This window comes from Dromaius novaehollandiae, chromosome 5 (genome assembly GCF_036370855.1).
Source record: "Dromaius novaehollandiae isolate bDroNov1 chromosome 5, bDroNov1.hap1, whole genome shotgun sequence".
Taxonomy (NCBI): Eukaryota; Metazoa; Chordata; class Aves; order Casuariiformes; family Dromaiidae; genus Dromaius; species Dromaius novaehollandiae.
Window position 1 is genome coordinate 43,173,458 of NC_088102.1, and position 23,065 is coordinate 43,196,522.

Below are 23,065 nucleotides of genomic sequence, written 5' to 3' on the forward strand. Positions count from 1 at the left end.
GGCAGCCAGACAGCTAACCTAAGATGGATAAGGAGAGTGAGATAAATCCTGCTCTTACTGCTTCTTGTACTGTCTGTAGCAAGGGAAGAGAATGCAGATTCTTGGATTCGATTCCTACCACTGACACCAATTTAGTGTATCTGTCTGAAAGATCTGGAGCCAGGTAACAGGATTAGTTGAACTGTTCTTCTGACAGGTGCAATTGCAGCTGATGTACCAAAGGCAAAGTTCATGTTCTTGTTCGAGTTTGATTAGAAAGGCAGTAGCTCCGTGTTCTTAGTTCTCATCCTCAGTCCTCCAGTTCCTTCTATAAATATGAATCACTAATAATCTTTCCCTTTCACAGATGTAGAGAGCATTGGAGGTGCACACAGCTGACTTGCCAGTCTGAAATGCCTCATCTTTCTATTGTATCACATTGGAGGAGGTGGAAAGATGAATTCAGCAAGGAGGCCTCATCATGCTCTCATGTAGCAAAGCAGAGCTGTAACAAACCAAAACTTCCAGGTAGTGACTACAGATGTGTTTCTTGCTTTTTCAAGTGCCTGAAACTTCCTGATCAGGATCTAACTTGCCCCATAGGCAACATTGCAAAGTAAATCAAGCCTTTATCTCTCTGTGTACATCTTTTCCTGGTTACGACTGTGAGCTGCTGTAAAAGCCAAAGTGTCCACACATTCCTGTGTTACCAGGGTCAGGAATAGTAATCTGTGGTGAATGCAGGTTATCTCCTAGCTAAGTTAAAGCTCTTGTTTGATTATCCAGCAGAGCTCTGTTCGAAGTAGCAAAGAGAAATGTGCTACCTGTAAGGATGTTCATCCTGATCAAAGTGTTTGACTGAAGAGGGATTCCTGCCAATCAAGTGATAGGCAATGTAGGTTCTTGGAGTCTAGTAGTGAATTGCAAACCAAACCTGACTTGGACCATCAATGTCTTTTTCTCTTCTCCCCATTTGAGAGCATGTGGAAGGAGTTGTTTAGCTTTCAGGTTCACTCTACCTTGGAAAATAGTAGGGCTGAAGTAAATAAGCATTCAGAAAATAATACAGAAGGTTGAGCAAAATGTAGAACTCACTTAAAACGGAATTGCTTAAGACATCCTGGCTGACAGCAAACCCACCAGTGCAAGCAGATAAAAGTTTCTCTGAGTTCACTCACTGATCATGAATTAATTAACAAAACTGATAAACTTTGGGATATGCATTTGGAAGTCATGAATCTCACTGCAACCTCTCTATACCTCTCTATATTTTTATGAATTTCGGACACATAGCAAAATTACTGAAGGCAAATAAATACACTAGATAAAAGCTGTTAATGACTATGTGACAAGCTGCAAGTGGGCGACAATGCTTTACAGCTGAGTAAAGATTTTCACTTAAAATACTTTATAGTTATTTTTGGCTAAAAAGGCAGCTTCGGTTAATCATTAAAAATGTCTTACTGAATTTACTAGAAGTCTTTAATTTTCACTTGATTTCACCATTTTCAGAGTGAACTTTACGTATTTTCCATGGGAAAATTTTGCTTAAAAACAGAATGCTTTTATTGTAGAAAATGAAAAAAAAATTAAGGTTTGAGACAGGAATAAAATGTTTCTAAGATTCAAAAATTTTTTTTCACTTAGTTCATTGAACACATTCAATACCCCCCCCCCCCCATTTTGGCCAGTATTTTTTGCCCAAAATATGGGAATGCATCCATTTTTCCAAGAAGATCCATATTTCCTGTGATTAAACAAACCTTATGCATCTTTTGATTTATTTAAAATGTTTTTTCCCCATTAATGTGCATGGAGGAGAAAGCGAAGAGAAGGTAGCAGATTAAGAGTTCAGGATTTGGAATTCTGCTCTCTCCAACACACAGAGGCAGCAAATATATCTTTTTTTACATGCCATTGCCCCAAGTATGGTCAACTTTCAAATGCAAAGCTGTAGCTCAGATGAATTAAATTCTACCAAGAAAAGCATAAATTGATTGCAAGTGAAGCTCTTGGCCATATGGACAAATCCTTTTTCTTGAGAAACAACACTGGTACAATCCAAGTGAGCTGTTAGTGTCATGTCTGTATACAGCTAGCAGAAGTGGAAAGGTGTCTTTCTCTGCCAGCAATCACCCCAGCTTTAAGAGAGAAGAGAAAGTAAGGAGGAGAAATGACAGAGCAGAATGGAGCTCCCCTGTACAATGTATCCCAAAGGTCCTTGAAAAGCCTTTGGTCATTTATATAGTATATAACTGCTTCCTGGCAGCTTTAGTGGAGGTGAGACAGTGTAAAACCTAGCCCTTATTATCTATGAGTAATAAGCGGCTAGTATTATAAAAATAGATGTGTGAGTAATGAGCAGCTGGGCTATAAAAAGAGAAATCTTTCTAAGTTAATGTGACAGTATGTGCATGCATGAGTATGCACATGTATACACTACACAATTAGTAGATTAGGAGTTCTCAGTAGATGGCATATTTTTGAATTTCAAGAAGAGTTTTTGGCATGCTGTTTCTCAACTGTAATTAAAATAGTCATTCAGATCTATTTCAGTAGATGTACGTGTACACTGAAAACTGAATAAGAAATCATAATTAGCAAGATGCTACTCCAGGATAATATGCCAAGTAAGGGAAGAGGTGGAGGACCCAAGAAATCCATCTCGGGTCTTATCTAATAAGTGAGTTTTGAAAGAAATATTTAGAGAGCATGGGCAAAACATTTTTTGACTGAGTTTCATCTAATAGCAGTAGCACAATGGCAGCAACCTGCAATATGCTGTATTTTCTGCCTGTACTTACAGTCTTTTTTTTTTTTTTTTTTTTTTTTTTTTTAAAGTGCAGCTTAGCGGTTTTATTAGAAACAAAGATTTTGAGGCTTGAAAGGATGAGCACACACCCTACAGAGAATTGGAGAGGATAAAGAATGGTTGGGCAATATGATTCAGGAAACATCATCATTCAGGAGAGGAACTGGCTAGACTGAATAGAGAGAGGAAATGAGAGATAAAGCAACATTTAATGTAACTAGGGGCATCCAGGAAGCAGGCATGCTGTGAGCAGCAGGGAAAGAGGACTACAGGAATTTGGTATAGCTGTAAATGTCTGATCATTCTGTATGTCACAGAAACTGCAGATGATCTTTGACAATCCAAGTGGATATTGGAACAGGGAGTTGCACAATGCCTTGCTGTGAAAAGCTCTTCAGCCTGATCCACCTACTGCCCTTGAAGGAAGATCCTTGTCAGCAATGAGCAGGTGGGCATGGAGACATGGTGTCAAGAAGCAACCTCCTTCTTCTGTCTTTGGTGGCTGGGATATGAGATAGGATTGCAATCTACTCCTACTGAATAGGTTTTCTGAAGTAAATCATCAAGGAGCTACAAAGGATAGTCCATAACAGCATGAATGACTATTTTTAGTCTCACAGAACATAATTTTAGAAATCACCTAATGGTGCTAAAGAAGAAGGATATCTAAATCACTTTCTTAGACACTGTTTATGTTCTGCACATGAAACCATACAGAAAGATCAAAATCCAGATCAATCCAAATCAAGCCAGATATGTTGTATAAGACTTTTGGATTTATTAAACAACAGTACATATTCTCTGGGGAAAAGAGGCTGTATAGTTTGACTGTCCCCCAGCTTGCTAGACCTTCTAGATTTGTTAGGCCAGATGTTTTTGGATGGCATTAAATTAACAACCAATGGAGATGGTGGAAAAGCAAGGACTGAAAATCACTTGTTTAGCAGAAAGTCAAGGTGTCAAGAATAAAATTAATCAAGGCACCAAGGATTTAAAGAGGAGTTCTTTAATTGTCTATTGCCAGTGAGAGGAGGCTGGTTAGTAAGTGGAAATGGAATTACCCAATTCTAAACCTAAATGCTGATAAAGGGGGGTTTCTCAGACTAGGTGGAAGGATTCCTGTGGTGGGTATCTTAGCATCTTTAGTTGTAATCTTGTAAATCAAAGAACAGAAAGGGTTTTGGATGCAAAAATGATGTTTCCTCTTTCCCCAGCCATCGAAGCAAATGATCTTGAAGGCCAAAGGATCAGTTAATACCTAAAATATATGTCAGTGTATTGCTGATGACTGCTACAGGCTATTAAATCCAATTAGAAACTAGCATATTGTGTGTAAGGGTAGAAAAAAATCTTAGAGTATTTTCGGGGAAGCATTCAATCTGACTCTCATATTGGAGGTTTTATTCTGCCTGCATGAAAACATCTTTGGGACTGTTAAATGGATGACAGTGTCTGAATGCAAAACATCATATTGCATATTAAGATATTGCATTAGACCTGTTCTCAGCAGATAAATAAGAACTGAGCTCAGAACTAAAACCAGCTGTTACCAAGTAGAAGTGATTGTGGTATGAATAAACTTTTCTTTTTCTTTTTTTCTTTTTTTCTTTTTTTTTTCCAAATAGAATAAAATCTGAAGCGGTCTGGTATGTATTTGGGTTCATATGTTCAGATAAATGGGACTTTACTGCCTAAATAACTTTTGAAGTGCTATATCTGGATACTCCCAAAAGAGGCAGATCTCCCAGAGTTTAAAACATCAAGCTAACTCAGTTGAAAGAAAGACCATAAGGTACATGTGGAAATGGCTATAAAGCCGCAAACCCATAGCTGAAAGAGGAGGATATGCTAGTACAGAAAAGGACAATTATGAAAGAGGAAGTAGTTGTAAAAAATGAGAAATATTTTTGACAAATGGGAAAAATAAAAGGAAGTTGCTTGCAGTAAATGGAAGTTAGAAACTAGAAAGTGTAGTGTTAGATTAAAAAAAAAGCAAAAGAGAATAGGAAGAAGCCTGTGAGCAGCAGTTAGGAAGTCCAAGTTTTTCAAGTGCATTAGTATCAAAAATATTTTAGCCATGATATTGATCTTTGATAATATATGTGGTAGGATCATCAATAATAGATCCAAAAAGGAGAGCCCTTCAATAAGCATTTCTCTTCGAGGTTAAAAAAAAAAAAAAAAAAAAAAAAAGATGTGGTGTTGTCACATAATGATGCTGCAGTTTTTTCCATAACAACACAAAGATGTTGTGAAAAAGCAGTTATGAAGATGCCTAGTCTGAAAAGCAACTGGTCAAGACAGCTTATGTTCAAGAGATTTGAGAGAACTAGTTTGAAAGAACTAGTTAAGGAGCTTTGAAAGACATCAATGTTGAATTTTCAGTAAGCGTGGGGATACTGAAGTAGTTCTGGAGAACTGAAAGAAATTTAATGTTGCATTAGTATTTAAAGGGTAAACAGAATATGCTGAATGGCTGTGTTTAATTGCCTACCCTGATATACTCTCTACTTAAGGTGAATAGGACAGCTTGGGTAATAAGATTTCTGCCTTTTTATCAGTCAGAGAAAAAATATCAGAACACTCGATATGGGATCAAGGAACTAGAAAAGGGGTCATAATTGTATGTCAATCAACAGGACTCATTTGAAAATAGTTCTTGTTGCAGTATAGTTTTTTAATGAGTTTACAAATTTGACAAAAGACATGGTGTGGATGTAGAGCATTTAGACTTCAGTCACATACTTAAATTGGTAACACATGATAGCTTAATTCATGAACTGGGCTGGTATAAATCAATATGTCACATCTAGGTTTAAAGTAAAAGTACAAATAGGAATCGTTGTCGATTGATTCTGCTTGCAAGTTCCTGCAAGGGTCAGTTCTGGGCTACGTGCTACTTAACAGTTTTAGCAGTGAGTCAGAAGACAACATAAAAATTTTACTGATGATTTGCCAATAACTTAAAGGCTGAGAAGGGGAAAATAAGGCAGAGTCCAACTCACTGATACAGTAAAATTATGTATCTCAATCGGAAAGAATGGACAGCGTAGATAATGGAGGGTGGGGATATCTGTTCTGGAAGGACATATCTCAGGGAAAGATGTCATTGTGGATGATCAGCTAAGAGGAGTTATTTTGGCCAAAGTGACTGATGTGATTGTAGCACAGCTAAGCAGGGAGATCTGAAGAAGGAACACATGACCATTCTACTTAACAGGACATTAACCTGCTCTTATGTCTGCCTTTCAGCAAGAATCCTCAAAACTGGAGAGGGCTTAAAGAACATCCTGAAGTATTGCTTTATATAGTAGGCTTTGGCAAAATTGCATTTTGTCATTTTACTCCCCTTTTTGATCATTACCTGCAATGCATCTGTAGGGAATACAAAAAGTGATAAAATAAGCGAAGGACATGAGGACCAACTAATGAGCAAAGAATAAAAGAGTTTAAGAAGAAGCAGAAGTTGATGTTTTTAGTGACAGTGACATTAGCAGGGTGAAAGGTTAATAACTTAGAGCTGTAAAGGAGCTCATGAAGGAGAGAGATTATTTATTGACCTGCAAGTGGTAGGTTCAGGAGTAGTTGAAAAATACTAGAATAGGTAGTAGACAGTCTTCTCTTTGTCTTCTGACTTCCTGATGGTCAGATCTATTAGTCTGTATATTATCTTCTAAGAGAAGCAGTGAAAAGTATTGAATCATTATTTTGATATTAGATGAGACAAAACACTAGAAGATACTCTGAAGGAAATTCCTGTTTTGTCAGGAAGATGGCTCGGCTGATCCAGAATTGATTTCCCATCATGAGTTCTATAAGGATTTTCTCTAATTTTCTTTTCATGTACAAAGTAACATCAGGATTCAAGAAAAATTTCAGCCCTACAGGTGTGTGGATGTTTTTTTCTGTAAGATAGTGAAAGAAATGGAATTACTTTCTGAGTGCTGGAGGCTTCTGGTTTTACTGTGTTCTCTTATGAAGAAAGCGATGGATTTGTGCTGCACTGTTTAAAGATCCCATATTTTCGCTGTGACAGTTGAATATTGTTATATTGACTGTGTTTCTTCCCGATCCTTTTATCTTTCTTAATGGCAGGCTTAATTTATCACAATTTCCTCTCTTTCCATCTTACATTTCATTTCACTTAAATTGTTGCGTTTTGCTGATTAAGACAGAGAAATTGGGCAGTTAATAAGAGATGGTCTTTATTATTTGTTTAATGCTGAAATTCATGTCATATAAGAATTACATAAAGGGGAGATGAAAAAATACGATTTGGAGTTACTAGAAACATTTCTGGAGTTCCCAGATTTGAGGAAAGGTAAGATGCATAATCTGTTAGTGACTTTATGCAGTAGATTTTCATTTCAGTCAGACAGGCTGAATGGACAAGTGAAGAAAATAATTGAGATATAAAGTAAGAGTTCAGGTTGAACTGGAGTATCAAAATCTTCTATACACATCTCTTGCATATGGATTCATCATACTGTAAGCCTTCTTCTGCTCAGTAATAGCTATCTTTGCTATCAGAAAATAAATAAATGGGGAAATATTTCCATGGGAACTTATAAAAGAATTCCTTGCCTATCACTGGATCTAGGCCCTCCTTTTCTATTTTGACTCTCAGTTAATTCAGCTGCAGTGGCTGTCTTCCCTTCCCCAGCTCAGTAAGAGGCATCTTCCTGTGGCTGGTGAACAGGATTGTTACCAGGTGTTTGGCTGAGCCCTTTTGGCTTTTTGCCAGCATTGAATAGGATGTTGCTGACAGTCTGCATAGTGAATAATGCAATTAGCAGACAAAGTTTCATGCGGCGCTCTTCATGACAAAGTAGTACCTATGTTTTAATATATCTTAATACTAGACCTGCAGACTTTATAGAGACTTATTTCGACTGTACCAAAAACTTTTGAACCTTGTTCAACTCAGCCATCTCTAAGATTAACTGGATTTCTGTCATGCTAAAGCAATAAATTCATGTATCAAGTACCTTTAGCTTCTATTCCTGGTAGTCTACCACTAGAAGTTGTGTTTCCCAATGAGAAAGAGGAGGAAAAACCCAGAGGTGTATATGTAAGTGAGCCAGTGGAGTTCAAGGTAGATATTTTGAGTAAATTTTATTAAGAGGAATGTCTGTAGCAGAACTTATGCCATGACTGTACTGTATGTTGTGGGTCCCATGATATTCAGGCTAATTTCAAAATATACAAGCAGCTTGGAGCATGTGAGTAGATGAGTGGGTGGAACAGACTTTAGGGAAGGCCCTGAGGGAAGGAAATACTGAAGCTGCAGCAGTGCTTAACAAAGATTGGGAGATACAGAAGTGAGCAACGCCTTTAAAACATAAGCTAGGAGGGGTAGACTCAAGTTGCCAAGAGATCATGTTCTCTTTCCACAGCAGAATTTTTTTTTAATTTGGCGAAATAGATTTGCTTGCAATATGTGATAGATTGTTTTTACATAACATGTTTTTTTTCCTGATAGTTCTGTGAAGTGATTCCTCCATTACTTTTTGTAGAGCAAGCCTTGACAAATTTTGAGTATCTAAGCATCAAACAAGAATTCACATTCTGTTCAATAACGGGAAGAAATTCTCGAAAATAACTTACTTAATAGACCAGTCTCAGTGTAATCCCTTACATACGGTACAGAATCAGTTTTTCAGACATTAAAGTCCTTACATACTTTAAACACAGACCTCTCCCAAAAGTATAGTGTTTGACAGCTAGCCTGTAGACATTCCAGGTGTAGCACCAGTACGGCATGTATCTGCTGCAGTTTGATAGCTGTTCTGATCTAAAGTTACCCTTTCCTTGGTACCCCATGAAAACTGAAGGCTGTCTTAGTACTATAAAAAGGTTGAAAGGATATAGCTTTCTCATGGTATGAAATATTTCATAGTATTTTGTTCACCATGTGATGCATGTTTTCAAAAACAGTAAAATGCAAATGGTTGTAGTAGTCTGCAAAAGCAGTGGTAAGTTTGAGAAAGCTGAACATATGTTTGAGGTTTCTGATTTTGTTTATTTCCAAATCCTTCTGTATGTTTTCATAATATCACTGTTCAAATTAGTTCTGTTGAGAATATCTTATCTCTGATCAATGACATGTATGTACATTCTTTGTCTCAACCACAGTTCATGTGAGTTTCCTCAGGTAGGATTCCAGTCTCCTCTGATATGTCATGTTTTTATAAGGCCAGATTTATAATCCACACAACTGAGGTTTGAAAGCAACTCATTTTGTATCTTTCTGTGTTTGAACACTTTTTGAAAACAAGTAATATGTTTGTTCTGGTCAACTTGCTTATGATTCTAGAAAACAAAAGACTAGGGAGGATCTTGAATAATGGTTACTGCATGCTCATTTTGGGACTTACATATTTTTACATGCACAAAATAAAATAAAAAAGAATGCTATTGTTGGTATGAATTGTTCCAAAGACAAATCAGGAGGTACTGAATATTTAATTGTCAGAAATATCACAATGAATAATATTTTTTGTAAATTCGTTTTGCTTTGAATAACAAGAGTCTGATCCAGAAGAACATCTCAGTTTAAAACTAGCTGATCTTAGCATGCTGGATTTAATATTCACATTGATTCATGGGGAAAATTAAGTGGAAAATAATTCCTATGATCTTTGATATTTTCTGAGATTTTGGTCTTTTTTCCAGCACAACCAAACTTTACCACATGACTCTTTCCAAGATTTGATCTGAATAAAAACACACAAATGTGTATGTATCAACATCATGATTATTATCAAGTATATCAGTTACTGATGAAGGACTTTTTTATAGATATATGACTCAGGATATCTCTATCCTGAGATAGGTGCAGTGTAGGAGGATTAATAATAAAGGTATTGAAGAGACTACATATTACTAGATATCACATGCAAGAAAGTTACCTGGTTCCTTTCAAGATCCCAGCCTTCATGCCAGTAAGGCAGAAATCTGTTCTCTGAGTGTGTGGAGTGGTGCAAAGGTTTTATTAATGTTCATTTTGGATGGGGCATTCAGATGTCCATGTGTGGTGAAGATGACAGCAAGTTATGCAGGTCTTCCCAAAAACTGTTTATAAATCCGTGTCCTGCATTCTACAGATAACATGCATTTTACAGTTGAACTCTTCTTGTAATGCTTTAGAGCAGTCAGTCTTAGGATGTGAACCCCAAAGAGCATTTATTTGTGACTTTGGAAGAAGTAGTCAGTTAGACCATCCCCCTTCTTTGCATGCAGCAAGCTCCAAAGTTGCATATTTCTCCCTTACATGCACATATTTCTAGAATAAAAGGTGTGGTGTTGACAGGCAGCTATGTGCCTACAGTTTAGAGGTACCATTGCTACAGCATCATATAACTGTAATATACAGAGTCTCTTTAGGGGTTATATGATGACAAAAATGGGAGTGAATAAAGCACGGTAAAGAAAACATTAGTCAGTAAAATATTTTGTTGTATTCATCAGTTTCTGGGAATTAGTAGGGCTATTTTGAAACATCCTTGGGAGAATGCTATGTTGGTACTCTGTAATGAGGCAGGTACAATGTAACATGGGCTTTGATAAATAAATGTTGATGTTTAACAATATAGGAGCAGAGTTTTCTACAGAAACGTTAAGCTCTTCCCTGTGGTTTTTGTTTTGTTATAGTTGTTTCCTGCTCTGGATCACATGAGGAAAACTCTTCTTCACCAGATCCACTTAATGAGCTCTCTCCGATAAGAAATGGGATGGTGTCATCAGATCAGCCATCTAGGACAGGTACCACCAGTCCTCTTCCTTAAATCGTCCTTATTTCTACTTCAGAGTCTAGGAGGAGCAGAGATGCTGGTAGTCACAAGCACCCTTAACGAGGAAGCCACGCCCCTGGGTTTCTGACTGGAGATGGAGCGAAGGCTCAGAAAAGCTGGTGTAACCTTAAGGGAATGCCTCACTTTCTTATTTAAGAAAAAAAAAGAAAAAGAAAAGAAACACTTCTCCATCAGCACAGTGAAAACAAGCAGATTTGGGTATGGGGAGTTCTTGAAGCAAAAGCTAATTAATGGGGCTGCTTTCCAGCAAATACAAAATAAGCTACTGAAGTTATTTTCAAATGGAATTTTCTTTTTCTAGGCATTATAAAAGCCCAATGAGCTGGACAAACTCCTTGCCAGATAAGAAGGATCTTACTGTGGTGCCAGGATAGATTGAACAAATGCCAAACTTTATAAAGGCCTAAGATAAATGAGCTGGTTGCCATCCATCATTTTGGTGTGGAAACTTGGAACATGAAGCGACTCCTGGCATTTAGTGAAGGAAGTGGCTGTGCACGCTAGAAAAGGCATAGCCTTTCACCACAAGAGGTGGCAAGCTGAGCTGGCCTTGCCGGGCAGAAATTCCTCATAGTACTATCTTGCAGATGGCATCCAGTTCTTGAAAATGTGACCTTCCTTTCTGACATGTCCTGCAAATGTTTCTGAGATCTCTTCAAATCTGAGCTTCTTCAGAGCATTTTTGTAACATTTGGAGGTAACTCCTTTGTTGATTGGAGTAGTAGAGGGATTTTTCCTTCTATTTTACATTTTTCTTTTCACTTCTGTCACATTTTGCCTTTCGGGGACCTGCCATTGAAGTTCCTCGGGTTCACTGGTGAAGCAAAACTGGATATGAAGCATCTGTTAGTTAGGTGTACACAATAGTATTAGAGCTTGCAACTTTCAGCATTCTCTTATATCGTGACCACGTGAGTTTACTCTGTTCTTTTCCATGATTTGCACTAAACAGCAGCTTCTTGTCGATGGATCTTTCCTTTGCAACACAATGCAAATGATCCATTGCCAGAAAGCTCAGAGGCTTTTTTTTTTCTCACCAGATGTCAACAGCTTCCCTGCTGTATTTTATACTCTTCTTTCAGGCATTCAGACCCTCTAAGGCCTTAGGTTGCAGCAGGGTGGCTTTATACAGCCTGGAGAGTATAGGAATTAGGTGCTTTTGAAGGAGAACACTCTGTCCACTTATCTGAGCTGAGTAACAAAGCAGTACAGTGTGTAGTGCTTTGTTGTGTGAGGCACATTCCAAGGATTAAGTCTGCATTGCTATATTTTTTTCTACTGCAAGTGGAGGTGTCAGTACGACTTATGAAATAACTTTGTCATAAATATTGGTTTCAAGTAAACCTCTATTTAAAAAAGGAAAGGAATTTTTTCTTTCCCAAGCTCTCACTTTGCTTTCTTATACTGTCATGAGAGTAGTTCCTTTCTGAGTTTTATGACCAACTAGATTTTACCTGATATAAATATTATTACTATTGACAGTAAGTCTGTGGGTACTGAGTTAACCTGTCAAACTTTAAAGAATTTGAAACAGCACAACAGGCCTATTTTAGGTCTCTGCTTTTCTGCTTTGTCTCATATCGCCATGGAGTTTTTGATCTACTATTGAGAACCCTAGAGCTGCTTTACTGGATCATCAAACCATAGCCTGAGGCTGTGCATGGACATCTTTCCCTAGATCCAGCTGAGCCGAGGGAATTGCTCTTGTCCTCCTTCCTATGCCCTGCTGGAAACTGCCATTGTGCACCCCCACCCCCAATTTGCCAGTGCAGCTGCTTGTGGTTTCTGTTTAAAAATGATGGGCTGAGCCCATTTGCTACCCTGTGTCAGTCTGATGAGAGGGTCTGGGAAAACTATTGAGGTGATGGCTCAGCTGGTAGGGTGAAAGAGGCAATAACCTCCAGCGATGAGCAGGTGATGCTGTACAGCTGCAACTGGAAGAGGATGTGTGTTCGGGCCAGAGTCACAGCCTGTCCCAAGCCCCAGTGATATGCAACCCCACAACGTCCTGTGTTTCTCTTACCTCTGCACACTGAGTGATGTTTTTTAAAAATGTAGTTACAATTAACTTCAAAAATTGGGAAAACTTATCCACAACACTGAAAAGGCATGTTTTTCTGCTTGACTAAAAGGGAACTTCCATTACAGTTTTCACCAGAAGCTTGGTTGAAGTATGGCCAATCTCCTGGAGGTTTTTATGTTTTGAATTCTGCCCTACCTGTGTTGCCTGTGTGGCTACCTGTCCTTGTTATATCACTGACCTTAACTCTATTCCTTAGACCTGTTCTCTACCAAAGGGAAAATATTGTGTCATTCAAGTTTGCAAGGTCTGAATACCCTCTGAATGTCAGGATCGCAGCTATGAATGTTTAGTCTCTTACTATTTCTGCCTATGGCCTGGGGGTCCTCCAGTTATTACTGCGATATTATTATTACTACTGAAAATAAATATCACACAAGTTAATATCAGCCTACCATATGTATTCAGCCCTATTCTGTGTGGGAGAGCTTTGTGCAGCTAATATTCCTTCAGGGAGCTTATATTAGATTGATGAGAGAACAGTGAATCACTTTCTGTCTGGTTCATAATATGCTGATTATAAAAAAAAATTTTGCCCAGGATGATCTAGTGTTCTCTGTGCTGCGAATGGACTCCGCAGTTTGATAGGAGGGCGTTCTTTTCTGTTCTGCTGGAGGAGACCAAAACTGTTTAAAAAAATAAAAATAAATAAATAAAGCTTGCCTTGCTCAGTTGTTCTGCTTGAGACCCTTTTGAGCTCTTCCTATTGGTAAGAGAGGGTTAACCTCAGAGTTTCCCTTTTTCCTCTCTGCCAAAATGCTAAATCCATACAGTTTCGATACCATTGCTGCACTGGGAGTTATTCAGGATTTTGTGTACATGTGGGCCAGATCTTCCACTGATAAAATTCACGTAGCACTGGTAGGAGGATGCTGATTTACACCTGCTAAGATTTTGCAGGGTTATTTTTCCTTCTGAATGTTCCTTCACCAGCCTGAGTGAGAGTCTCTGTTATTGCACGAGACAAACTTTCTTTTTTCCTTTCAGCTCTTCCATTTTTTTGAAGAGTTGGCCCCATGCACTGTAAATCTGCTCATTCATGTCCCAGTCTGACCCCCATCTTTGAACTGGGGAAGGCTGCACCCAATGAAACCTTTGGTTTCTCGTAACAGAAACCTCATGCATCATCGGCTCAAGCTGCTCCTGGGTGATGTCTACAGATGATTTTGGAAAACCGGACTGGGTGTTATCTTCAGTTGGTGTCCTGGTGTCTCAGGAGAGGCAGCAGTTGCTTCTGGAGAACAGCTCCTCTAGCGGAGACGTTGAAGGTAGGCAGAATTATGGCTCCCTCCCTGGAAAGGACATTTGCTTTCCCCAGCACCTGTAATAGCCCTGGGGGGGTGGCAATGGGTGTCGGTTGTCTGTCAGTGACAATACTGCCATATGCCGGTTCTGGTACGTGACCTGTCGGTGCAGTGTCTGTGCCCAAGAGAATCAGTCACTAAGAACCATTTAATGCATATGTTCTGTGTGGGTACTACCTGGGTTGTGCGTGTATGTACCACACATACAGCCAGACCCTTTATATACTTCTTTTGTATCTACTTTAGCATAAGCTACTTTTGCCTGCAGAGACTGGATATTTCTTAGGAAACTCGATCCTTTACAAGAGAGGGCTGGAGCTTCATGTTTGATGTCTGATTTGCAGTCTTTGGCTTTTGTTTTGCTGGATGTGCCTTCACTCTGCTTTGTTTTGTTTTTTCTCTCTTTATTCCTTCTATCACTCATCATGTCTTAATTCCTTTTTACTTTATTCTCTTTTCTCTTCTTTCTCTTATTTTTACTTTTTTGTGCATGTACCTCTCATTTCTTCTCATGATTTCTTTCCTCAACCCAATCCTATCCATTTTCTTCTTATAATCTCTCTTCCATCCTCTCTCTCTCTCTCTGTTTTTTTTTTTTTCCTCTCTCTCTCACAGGGGACATTTTCCTCCTGAACATCAGTAGGCTCCCAGACAGATGCGAGTTCAGCCTGCATAGCCCTGTCCTGCCTGGGAGCTTGGACTCTTGCTTGCTGGAACTGGCCATATATTCACAGGATGCTGTTCCTCTCCTCCAGAGGTTCACAGTTGAAATCAGACATGTGGAGACAAACAGAAATATAATAATTCCTCTGAGAGTTGGCCGTGAGGAGGATGCCGGGTAAGACAATCAATTTGCAGCTGTTTAGTTGGAACTGCAGGGTAGGGTGGAGTCCCTTCAGGCCACTGTTTATCCATATCTTCTCCGTTCTTGAGATCATTGCTTCAATTACACCAGAAAAAGAAGGTAGGACTGTCAGAACCAAAATATGCAGCTCCCTAACAGGAGGTCTATAGCAGACTTGGGGTTTGTGTATCCCCTTCACAAAGAACACACTTGATTAGGAGCCATTCTTCTTCCCTCAGATTAGACAGGGTCAAGAGCGATTGACTTTCTCACTGATGCGAGGATTATAGGTCTAAAATGCACTCAGGCCAAAGACTGCCTTGGCAAATGACTGATTGCTCTAAGTATTCAATGGGTACTGTCAGATTACAAGGGTCCCATTTCTCATTTTGAGGTAGGGTTAATTTTACCTCTTGTGAATCTCTTCCTCCTAATGTCTACAAAGTTCAGGAACATTCACTTTTGGTTCATTTGCAGAGTTCAGGGAGGGGACGAACAGAGGCTAGAGGCAGGAAGAAGGAAAGACAAAAAACAAAACCGCAGCAACCCTAGATCTGTCCTGCGTTTTCTTCTCTCTGATCACCCCTATGTTTCACTTTCTCATTTCTGCATGTAGCAGAAGGCAGTGAGGAGGGAAACAGCAAAGGAAATGACTTACAACAGAAAAAGAAGGAGAAAAATCCACATGGCACCTTCTTTTCTTTTGCCATTTTCTGTGTGCTTGTTTTTCCTTTGCAGCAATCTGCCTTGCAGGAACCTGTGTCAGGCACACAACAGGGCTTTTTGTTTCCATCACCTGACTGATTCCCATGGAGAATTTAAGCAACAGATCCCAGTTCTTGTTTTCTTTGAATTCCTTGGCACTCCTCAGGCTGCCATGGAGATGTGTAGCCAAGACTCGTCAGCCAAAGACAGCAGAGTTTGACTACAACAACTTACTTATTTCCTTTCAGATCCCTCTCTCTCCTGCTTTTAGCTGTTGCTCACTTCCTTCCTGGCTACTCTTTCTCCCTTCTTCTTGCCAATTTCATAAGGAATCTTGATCCCTTTTCTGGGGTCAATTTCCAATATCCTTCTCATACCTATAACCTTGCTGCTTTTAGTATTTGACCAGCCTCTGCTGGCATAAGCAGCTAAAGTCACAGCTCCGATACCATGTATTGTCTTGTATAATACCCTTCTGATGTACCTACCTGCCCAGAACAGGCAGCACCGTCACTGCAGTGTCTCTACAATGAATCATAGATGTTGTTTAGTGGCTTATTTGAGCACTGTAAAACAGTTCTACATGAAATTAAGATCATCATCTCTCTTTAAACATGGTGGCATTTACGTATATTAGAATGGATTTAGCTCCACTGGAAGTCAGCATAGACATTGGTATTACTTTTTCTTAGTGAGCAAAATGAAGCACTGATAAGCCCAGAGGCTTTAGTTTTAAGGACTTAAAGATGGAAGGTGACCGTGTCCTGTTTTAAATCAAGATAGAAAGGAGAGGCAGGAATAAAGACAGAATAGAGTTAGGAACTCCTACAGGTCAAATAGTCTTCCCCCCCACACACACACTCTTTTACAGGAAAGGTTTTTTAAAATCGCTGCACAATTCCAGGAAAATCTGAGTGCGTGGGCAGAACAAAATTTATGTTTTCACAGTGATTGAGCTGATTCCTACTAGGCAGATGATCGAAGATGAACATTCTCCCCTGATTAAGATTTTAACAATTCTGGTTGCCAAGAACAGAGACTATTGTGAAGCATTCCAGCTTTCCAAGTGGCTTTCCAGATGGAGTGGGAGTTCTACAAGCTTTTGTGTGTTAACCAAAGTGCTGCAAAATTAGGATTGAAACAAGGAGGACAACAAGCAAATGAACTTGAGATGGATGCCTATGTGTAGTACATAGTTTAATCTCTGATGATCACTGTGAAGGGATTGTCTTGAGGTCAGAGTAGATACTTGGGTACAGAGAAAAGCTTAAGTGTCACTTTTTCAGATAATTGGGCACTCTAGAAAATCCTGCTTCAGTCCCTTCTGCCACCCCTTAATCCCAAACTCAAGCTATATTTCATCGTAAAATCCAGCTGCACCAGACCACTTCAGTGAACTCTCCTCTTTCTGGTCCTAGAGATCTTCTCCTGATCTTGTTTCATCCTTCAGGATCCATCAACCACACAGTTTCCAAAAGCTTAGATGTGTGTCATGAGAGAAAGCTACTCTCTTGTCTACATCACAGCTAGGATTTATCATCAAATCTGTGGTATTGAAGCTGCCACTCATTTTCTCATGCATGCACTTTAGACACACACAAAGACAGAAATAGCTGAACCTCCAGGCACTGAGTCCTCCAGACAAGTAGGGCAAGCACATACTATTTTATTGTTATTATATACCCCCCCCAGTGTGAATACTCGGAGTTACTACCATTAGAGAGAGAACTGCTGAGGGAGTGAGATGTTCGGAATTCTGTATATTTACAAATATATATAAAATTATGTTTCCCATGATCTCAGAGGGATCAAACATCAACAGCCTGTAGCTTTGCTAGAAAGTTCAACCCCTTTTCATCTGGTGCTTGGCTCAGAAAGCTATCTTCAGTTTTTCAGGGTTACACTTATGATGCTTGTTCAGGCTATGTCTGTTGTCTCTGACTATTTTGCTTATCCCACCTTTTTCCCTCTTTAACACACAGAACCAAAAGCAGTCACAGCTCAAAATTCTTCCAAGTCCTGTGTGCTTTGATTCTCAGTGGTTTCATATACTTGTGTTTGTTGTTGGCCACAGTTATTTTAGGAAGGAGTTTTGTCCTTACAACTGTAAATGCACACACTCCAATGAAAATGAAAAAGCATCACTTGGGGCAGAGATAATCTTTGCCCCTTCAGTGGCAAAGGGGTGCTCAATAAGCCAGGTTTATTGTGCTCAGTTTTCCTTCTGAAATATAAGACATTGGCCATGGTGGTCTCAGCCAAAAAGCAACAAGTTCAAGGCTAAGTTCGTGGATGGGTGATTGCTTAGCCAACTATATACAAAAAGATTATTGCTTAATTTTTCCTGTCTTCCCCTTGGGGAGGGGCGGGAGTGCGTTAAAATGCCCTGCCAGCTTCCGAGAGACTTGTAGAAACTTACCATCTTTGAGACTTCCTCTCTGCTATCAAATCTGGTTGTTATTGTCCACAATAAACAAGAGTTATTTAAGTTCTGCTATGGATCATACATGGATGTTTTGCCATATAGCAGATCTGAACATCTAAAAAGACTTAAAGTTGTTTGAGATTAATAAATCAGGTGTCCTAGTACATAAGCCTTTGAAAAACAGTGGTCTGGTAAGCGTCCTCAGAAAATGCCTAATGCGTACTGACAACAAAGAGCACAGCTACTTTGATTGAAAAATGTAGCTAGAAAAGGAGAAGCTGTCTAGCTGTTGTATAAGACTAGCATTTTGAATGCTAATCTGGGATTATGAATTACTGCCCCTCATGCTTCTGTCAAAACTGTACCCAATCATGCGCTGGACATAGGAAGAAAGATCTTGACTTTCTAACTGGTTGGTGAGGGCGAGAGGGGGAGGCATAGTTCTGCTCTCTAGTCTATTTCTTTTTATGTCCAGAGGCTAGAACTGCATGCTTGTGAAAACTTGGAGCAAACAACTTTTTATACATATAAAAAGTAATCTCTTATAATCTGTACATTCACTAACTGAGCCTACAATCATTTAACATACCTTTCTGCAATAATCTGTGTAGTGAGTCCCCCTAACTCAGAAAAATTTTCAATTTTCCTGTTCCGTTTTATTAAACTCATCACTCTTAATGAAGAAATTGTTGTTGATCTTAAAATAGTCTTTCTTCAAATTCATAATCACTTCCCTTTGTTAGAGATGGAAAGGCATTGCATGGAAAAGATTGGTAAGGAGGGGGGAAGGCTTTTGTTTAGCAGAGGAGATTGAGAGGCTAACGCTGAAAATAAAAATCAAAAGTTAAAATCACAGGTTTAAACAGTGAATCTTGAATTCTTTTGCATTAAGCATCAGGTTGCTTGCAACTCCTTTCTATCCTTACAAATTTCTCATAATGCTGTCAGACTCTGGCAGCTTCATCATACATACAGAGCAGTTTTAACATCTGAATTTAGAAGAGTAATATTACCTCGTTAATTGAGATCTGACTTGGCATAAAATCAATAGTAAAGGTATTGCCAAGCCATGCTTATCTGAAAGCCTCCAACAATGATCCATCTTCTGCTAGATCGACAATGGGCTTCGTTCCTGATTCCATTAAGAAAATTAAATTGGCTCTGACTAGCCTCTGTTTGGATACTGGGAACAAGCAAAGAGGGTGCATTATTTACAGCATTAGAAATCTTGCTGCAGTTGGGTCTTAGTTTGGAGGGTGTCTGTGAGAGGAAATACCTGGCTGGTTATGAGAATCTGTACACCAAAGTACTGTATGTCATGCAAAGTTACTTGTCATTTTTGTGGACTCTGGATGCTTGCCAAATTTTCCTGTGGTGGTATGAATGGAGTCAAATTTCAATATTAGAGATCCTTCAGTGCAGTACTGCAATGTTTCATGGGACCTAAGGGCTCTGACTCAAAAGAGCTAAAGAGCTGCCAGTTTGCACATGTGGTGGTTTAAGATATTGGCCATACACTTCTACCAGAAGCCACAGTTCTCCCAGCAGAGGTAGCATAATGGACAGTATGTCTCTTTCTCAGTTGTGACATTTCAGAGGTTGGTATATGGACTTAGACTGCCAGTGGTTTTCATTTATTTTGATATACTGGGCTTTAAACTGAAACATCCAAAGTATCTGGCTCATAAACCATGTAGGATTAAGGTGAAGCAGCTAAACAGGTCGTTGTTTCCACTGTGAGGCAGTAATCACTTTAGTCACTACCATAAAATCTAACAGAGGTTGTGAACCGGAGGCTGAGTGCCAAAGGTTTCTGCCCTCAGGGGTGTGATAACGTTGGTGATGCAGTGACATCTCATCTGGGGGGTAGGCTGTAGCTTGGTGGAGGTAGTAGAACTATGTCTCAGTACTTGGAAGATCTAGTATGCTTAATAGGTAGATTCGAAAGATTTAAAGGCTGTCCATATCCTCAGTGGCCCATTGAACCAATTTGATTAAGGCCTGTTGATTTTTATGGCCAACAGGATGCAAAGCTGAGTAATGTAGCGGAGGTGTGTGGGCCGTGGGTCAGTGCTGAATGCTCTTGGATGCTGTGCCACAGCAGGGCAGAAAGAGTGTTTATAAGTGTCTCAGTGCTGGAGATTCCTGAAGCTGCGCTGACATACAAAATGGAAGTAAAGCAGTCATTCTGCTTTGTGCATAGTGGAGATGATGCAGTTGTGGTTCAGGGCTGGAGATTTCTGAAGCTGAATTAAATTATACTGAAAGATTGAATATGATATGATGGGACAGGAAGCATGAGAAATAGGATCATCTTGATAAGAGATGGCTCAACTTCAGTTGAGTTTATGGTATCTGTGGGTTTTTGTGCATGTGTGTAAGACTGAAAGTGGAAGATGAGGGGAGGATATGGGAACTGATAGTAACAAACTCTCACCAGAAAAGGGAATATGGTTGGTTTGTGGCAGGAAGAATGAATTAGGTGGATAATCGAGGGCAAGCAAAAGTGGAGAAGGTGATAAACAATCCAGGTTACTTTTGTTTTTTTGGCAGGTTGCAGATTAGGTGGTCTGTGGTTTTCACATCGTGTCCAGTGGACATTCGTTTGTCCTCCAGGAGTCGCCTTCTGATCTGTTTGTGGTGTTGGAGAAGAAAATATGGTCATTGCATGGCAGCTGAAGGCATTTCCCAAATGAAAAAGTACTACTAGGAGCAGAGCCATAGCAACACATCTTGACACTGTGGCCTGGCCTCGTGCCAGCAGCTACTGTCTCCTTCTCACCCCACTGGCATTGGCTTAAAGTCAATTGTCCAAGGTGTCAGCAGCAACATCAGCAATGTATGGGATTCAGACAAATTTATCTCTGTCTGGCATCCTTTTCAGAAGAGAGCTCAGAACAGGGATTCCTCTGTTCCTATCCATCGTACAACCCCCCCTTACAAGATAATCACATACACTTTCAGCTGTCTTTTATTGTCCTGTTAATATGAGATGGAAGGACAGTTTTAAAAAAATATTGTTAGTAATCCTGTGGGGTTTTTTTTAATGACACCTGGATACTCTGACTCCCATCAGACCAATTTGAGTGAGGTGCTTTGAGAATTCCTATTTGGTATTTCTCTATAGCTTTTGATGCCTAACTGTCTTTAAAATTAGAGTGCATGGGGCCATCTGTCTTTCTCTGAACTGCCACAAGTGTTGCACAGTTTAAAAACCATTGCTCTCTAGGGGTTATCGCATTTGTTCTATGGGGAAATGTAAATTCCCAGAGCAATCTGTGTTTTCTGGAACACCAATTCTCTTATTCCCCTTGCTTTGTGGGTGCATATTTCCTTTTTAAACTAGGAGATTAGACTGAGAATGTACAGAAAAGGGTTCTCGGAGTTCACGCAGCCAAGAAACCTTTGTGGCCATATGTTTACTGGCTGCTGCTTCCAGAACATAATACATCAGTGTTTGCTTGAGAAGGTAGAGGTTTGGGCTGCTGCTTGGTTGATCTGTACTTGCATGAGCAAACAGAACACAACCATACATGTGGAAGGCACATATTGTGAGCAAGGAGGTTGTTCAAAACTGGTGATAATTTCAGCACCATTTTGACTTGAGAATTCTTGGGAATGATTGGATGTTTTCATCATCAGGAGCAGAAATTGGATTGGCAGCAGAGAAAACTCCATATGAACATTGTCGGGCTGAACATCACTTGTTTTCTGTGAACAACTGTTTGTTATGCTGGAGCTTACATTCATCAGCCTATCCCCATATGAATGCTATCACTTCTGTTTGATACAGTGCAGAATCTTTAACCCGGGGACTCCATGGACTCCAGTGTGCTCTGCACATGTCTGATAGCTCTTTGTTGTCTTCTAGGGTGAAATGGAAATCACTGATGGCCCAGATTGGCCGAATAGAAAGACCTTTTAAAATCACCTTGCTGTATTCAAACTGTGGACCACAAGAGGCTGGACTACTGGCAGTGGGCTCCTTGCAGCTCAGGAGTTGCTTTCGTGGTATGTTCCAACTTAGTCAGGTTTGGAATAACCAAATGCAGTCAAAAAAGTGAGCATCATCTTCACCAAAATTGATGACTGTGATCTGGGATGGGAGATAAATAATAGCTGAATTATCCTCAGGGTTTCTGGCAGTGCTTTACCTATCAAGGGTCATATTTGCATGTGTTTTATGTATGCAAATGTAGGCACATATGCTGTGAAGGCAGGGTTGAAGTTCAGAATTATAAAATTGATATCAGTAATCCACTCTGCTTTTCAGATTTGCTTTGCATAATTTTTGGATGAGAAAACAACAGAGTTTACAGTGCATCCAGCAACAGGGATGGAGAAGAGTATTTGTCTAGATTATTTTAATGTTTTTCTTTCTTAAGTAATAACAAAATCCTTCCCAGTGTCACCAAAGCATTTTCTGTACTGTGGTTACCTGGTCCAAATCTATAAATAAAAGAAACATTGGTCTGTACTCTATGGGCTCTGCTTGTTACTGCCAGGCTGAGAACTTCTGTCTAAAATGAGAGTAATTAGAATGTAATTATTTTCACCAAAGTACTGAGTGCTTAGCTTGGAAATGCTCAGTTTTACCTGGCATTTACAGCCCTGTTGCCAGTGTCATGCAAATGGTCCTCATTACCTGTGCGGAACCCTGCTGATGTCATTTAGACTTCTTGGAAGTCTGTTGACACAGACAGCCTGCAGGTTAAAGACATAATCATCTTCACTTCCTGGTTTTCATACATTAATATAATGCTGTTGCTTCTGTTTTGCAGACGGTGTAGAAAAGCTTTAAATGTAAATATATCCAAGAGAATACTGGTTTCACAGAACTGTTTTATAATGTATCATGAGACCATTTTTGATCATATTAGAGATTTAATTCTTTGTAGTCATTAATCTTTTTAACAGATGGTATATTTTTAATGCAATGTTTTTGACAGTCACAGAGTTTTTGAGGGCTTGCATACAGCTTGAAATGCTATTCTAACTGCTCCCAAACTGTCCCTAAATAAGCTGATGCATGTATGCAGCACAACACAATGCCATGGAGAAATACTGTCTTAGACCAGGTACCTGGATTTCTGCAGATATGT

The 23,065-nt window shown here is 39.4% G+C and overlaps 1 protein-coding gene across 2 annotated transcripts in view; it reads left to right on the forward strand.

Moving 5' to 3' along the window:
* Window positions 1-23,065, forward strand: part of LTK (leukocyte receptor tyrosine kinase) — a 103,027-nt gene that overhangs the window by 33,589 nt on the left and 46,373 nt on the right. Inside the window, exons 2-5 of one of the 2 annotated variants that reach the window (XM_026095848.2) lie at window positions 10,445-10,555; window positions 13,798-13,953; window positions 14,605-14,827; window positions 21,835-21,974. In XM_026095848.2, coding sequence (XP_025951633.2) covers window positions 10,445-10,555; window positions 13,798-13,953; window positions 14,605-14,827; window positions 21,835-21,974 — 630 coding nt within the window. Of the gene's footprint in view, window positions 1-10,444; window positions 10,556-13,797; window positions 13,954-14,604; window positions 14,828-21,834; window positions 21,975-23,065 lie in introns of those variants that run through there. The other variant, XM_064512616.1, reaches the window with a different exon arrangement.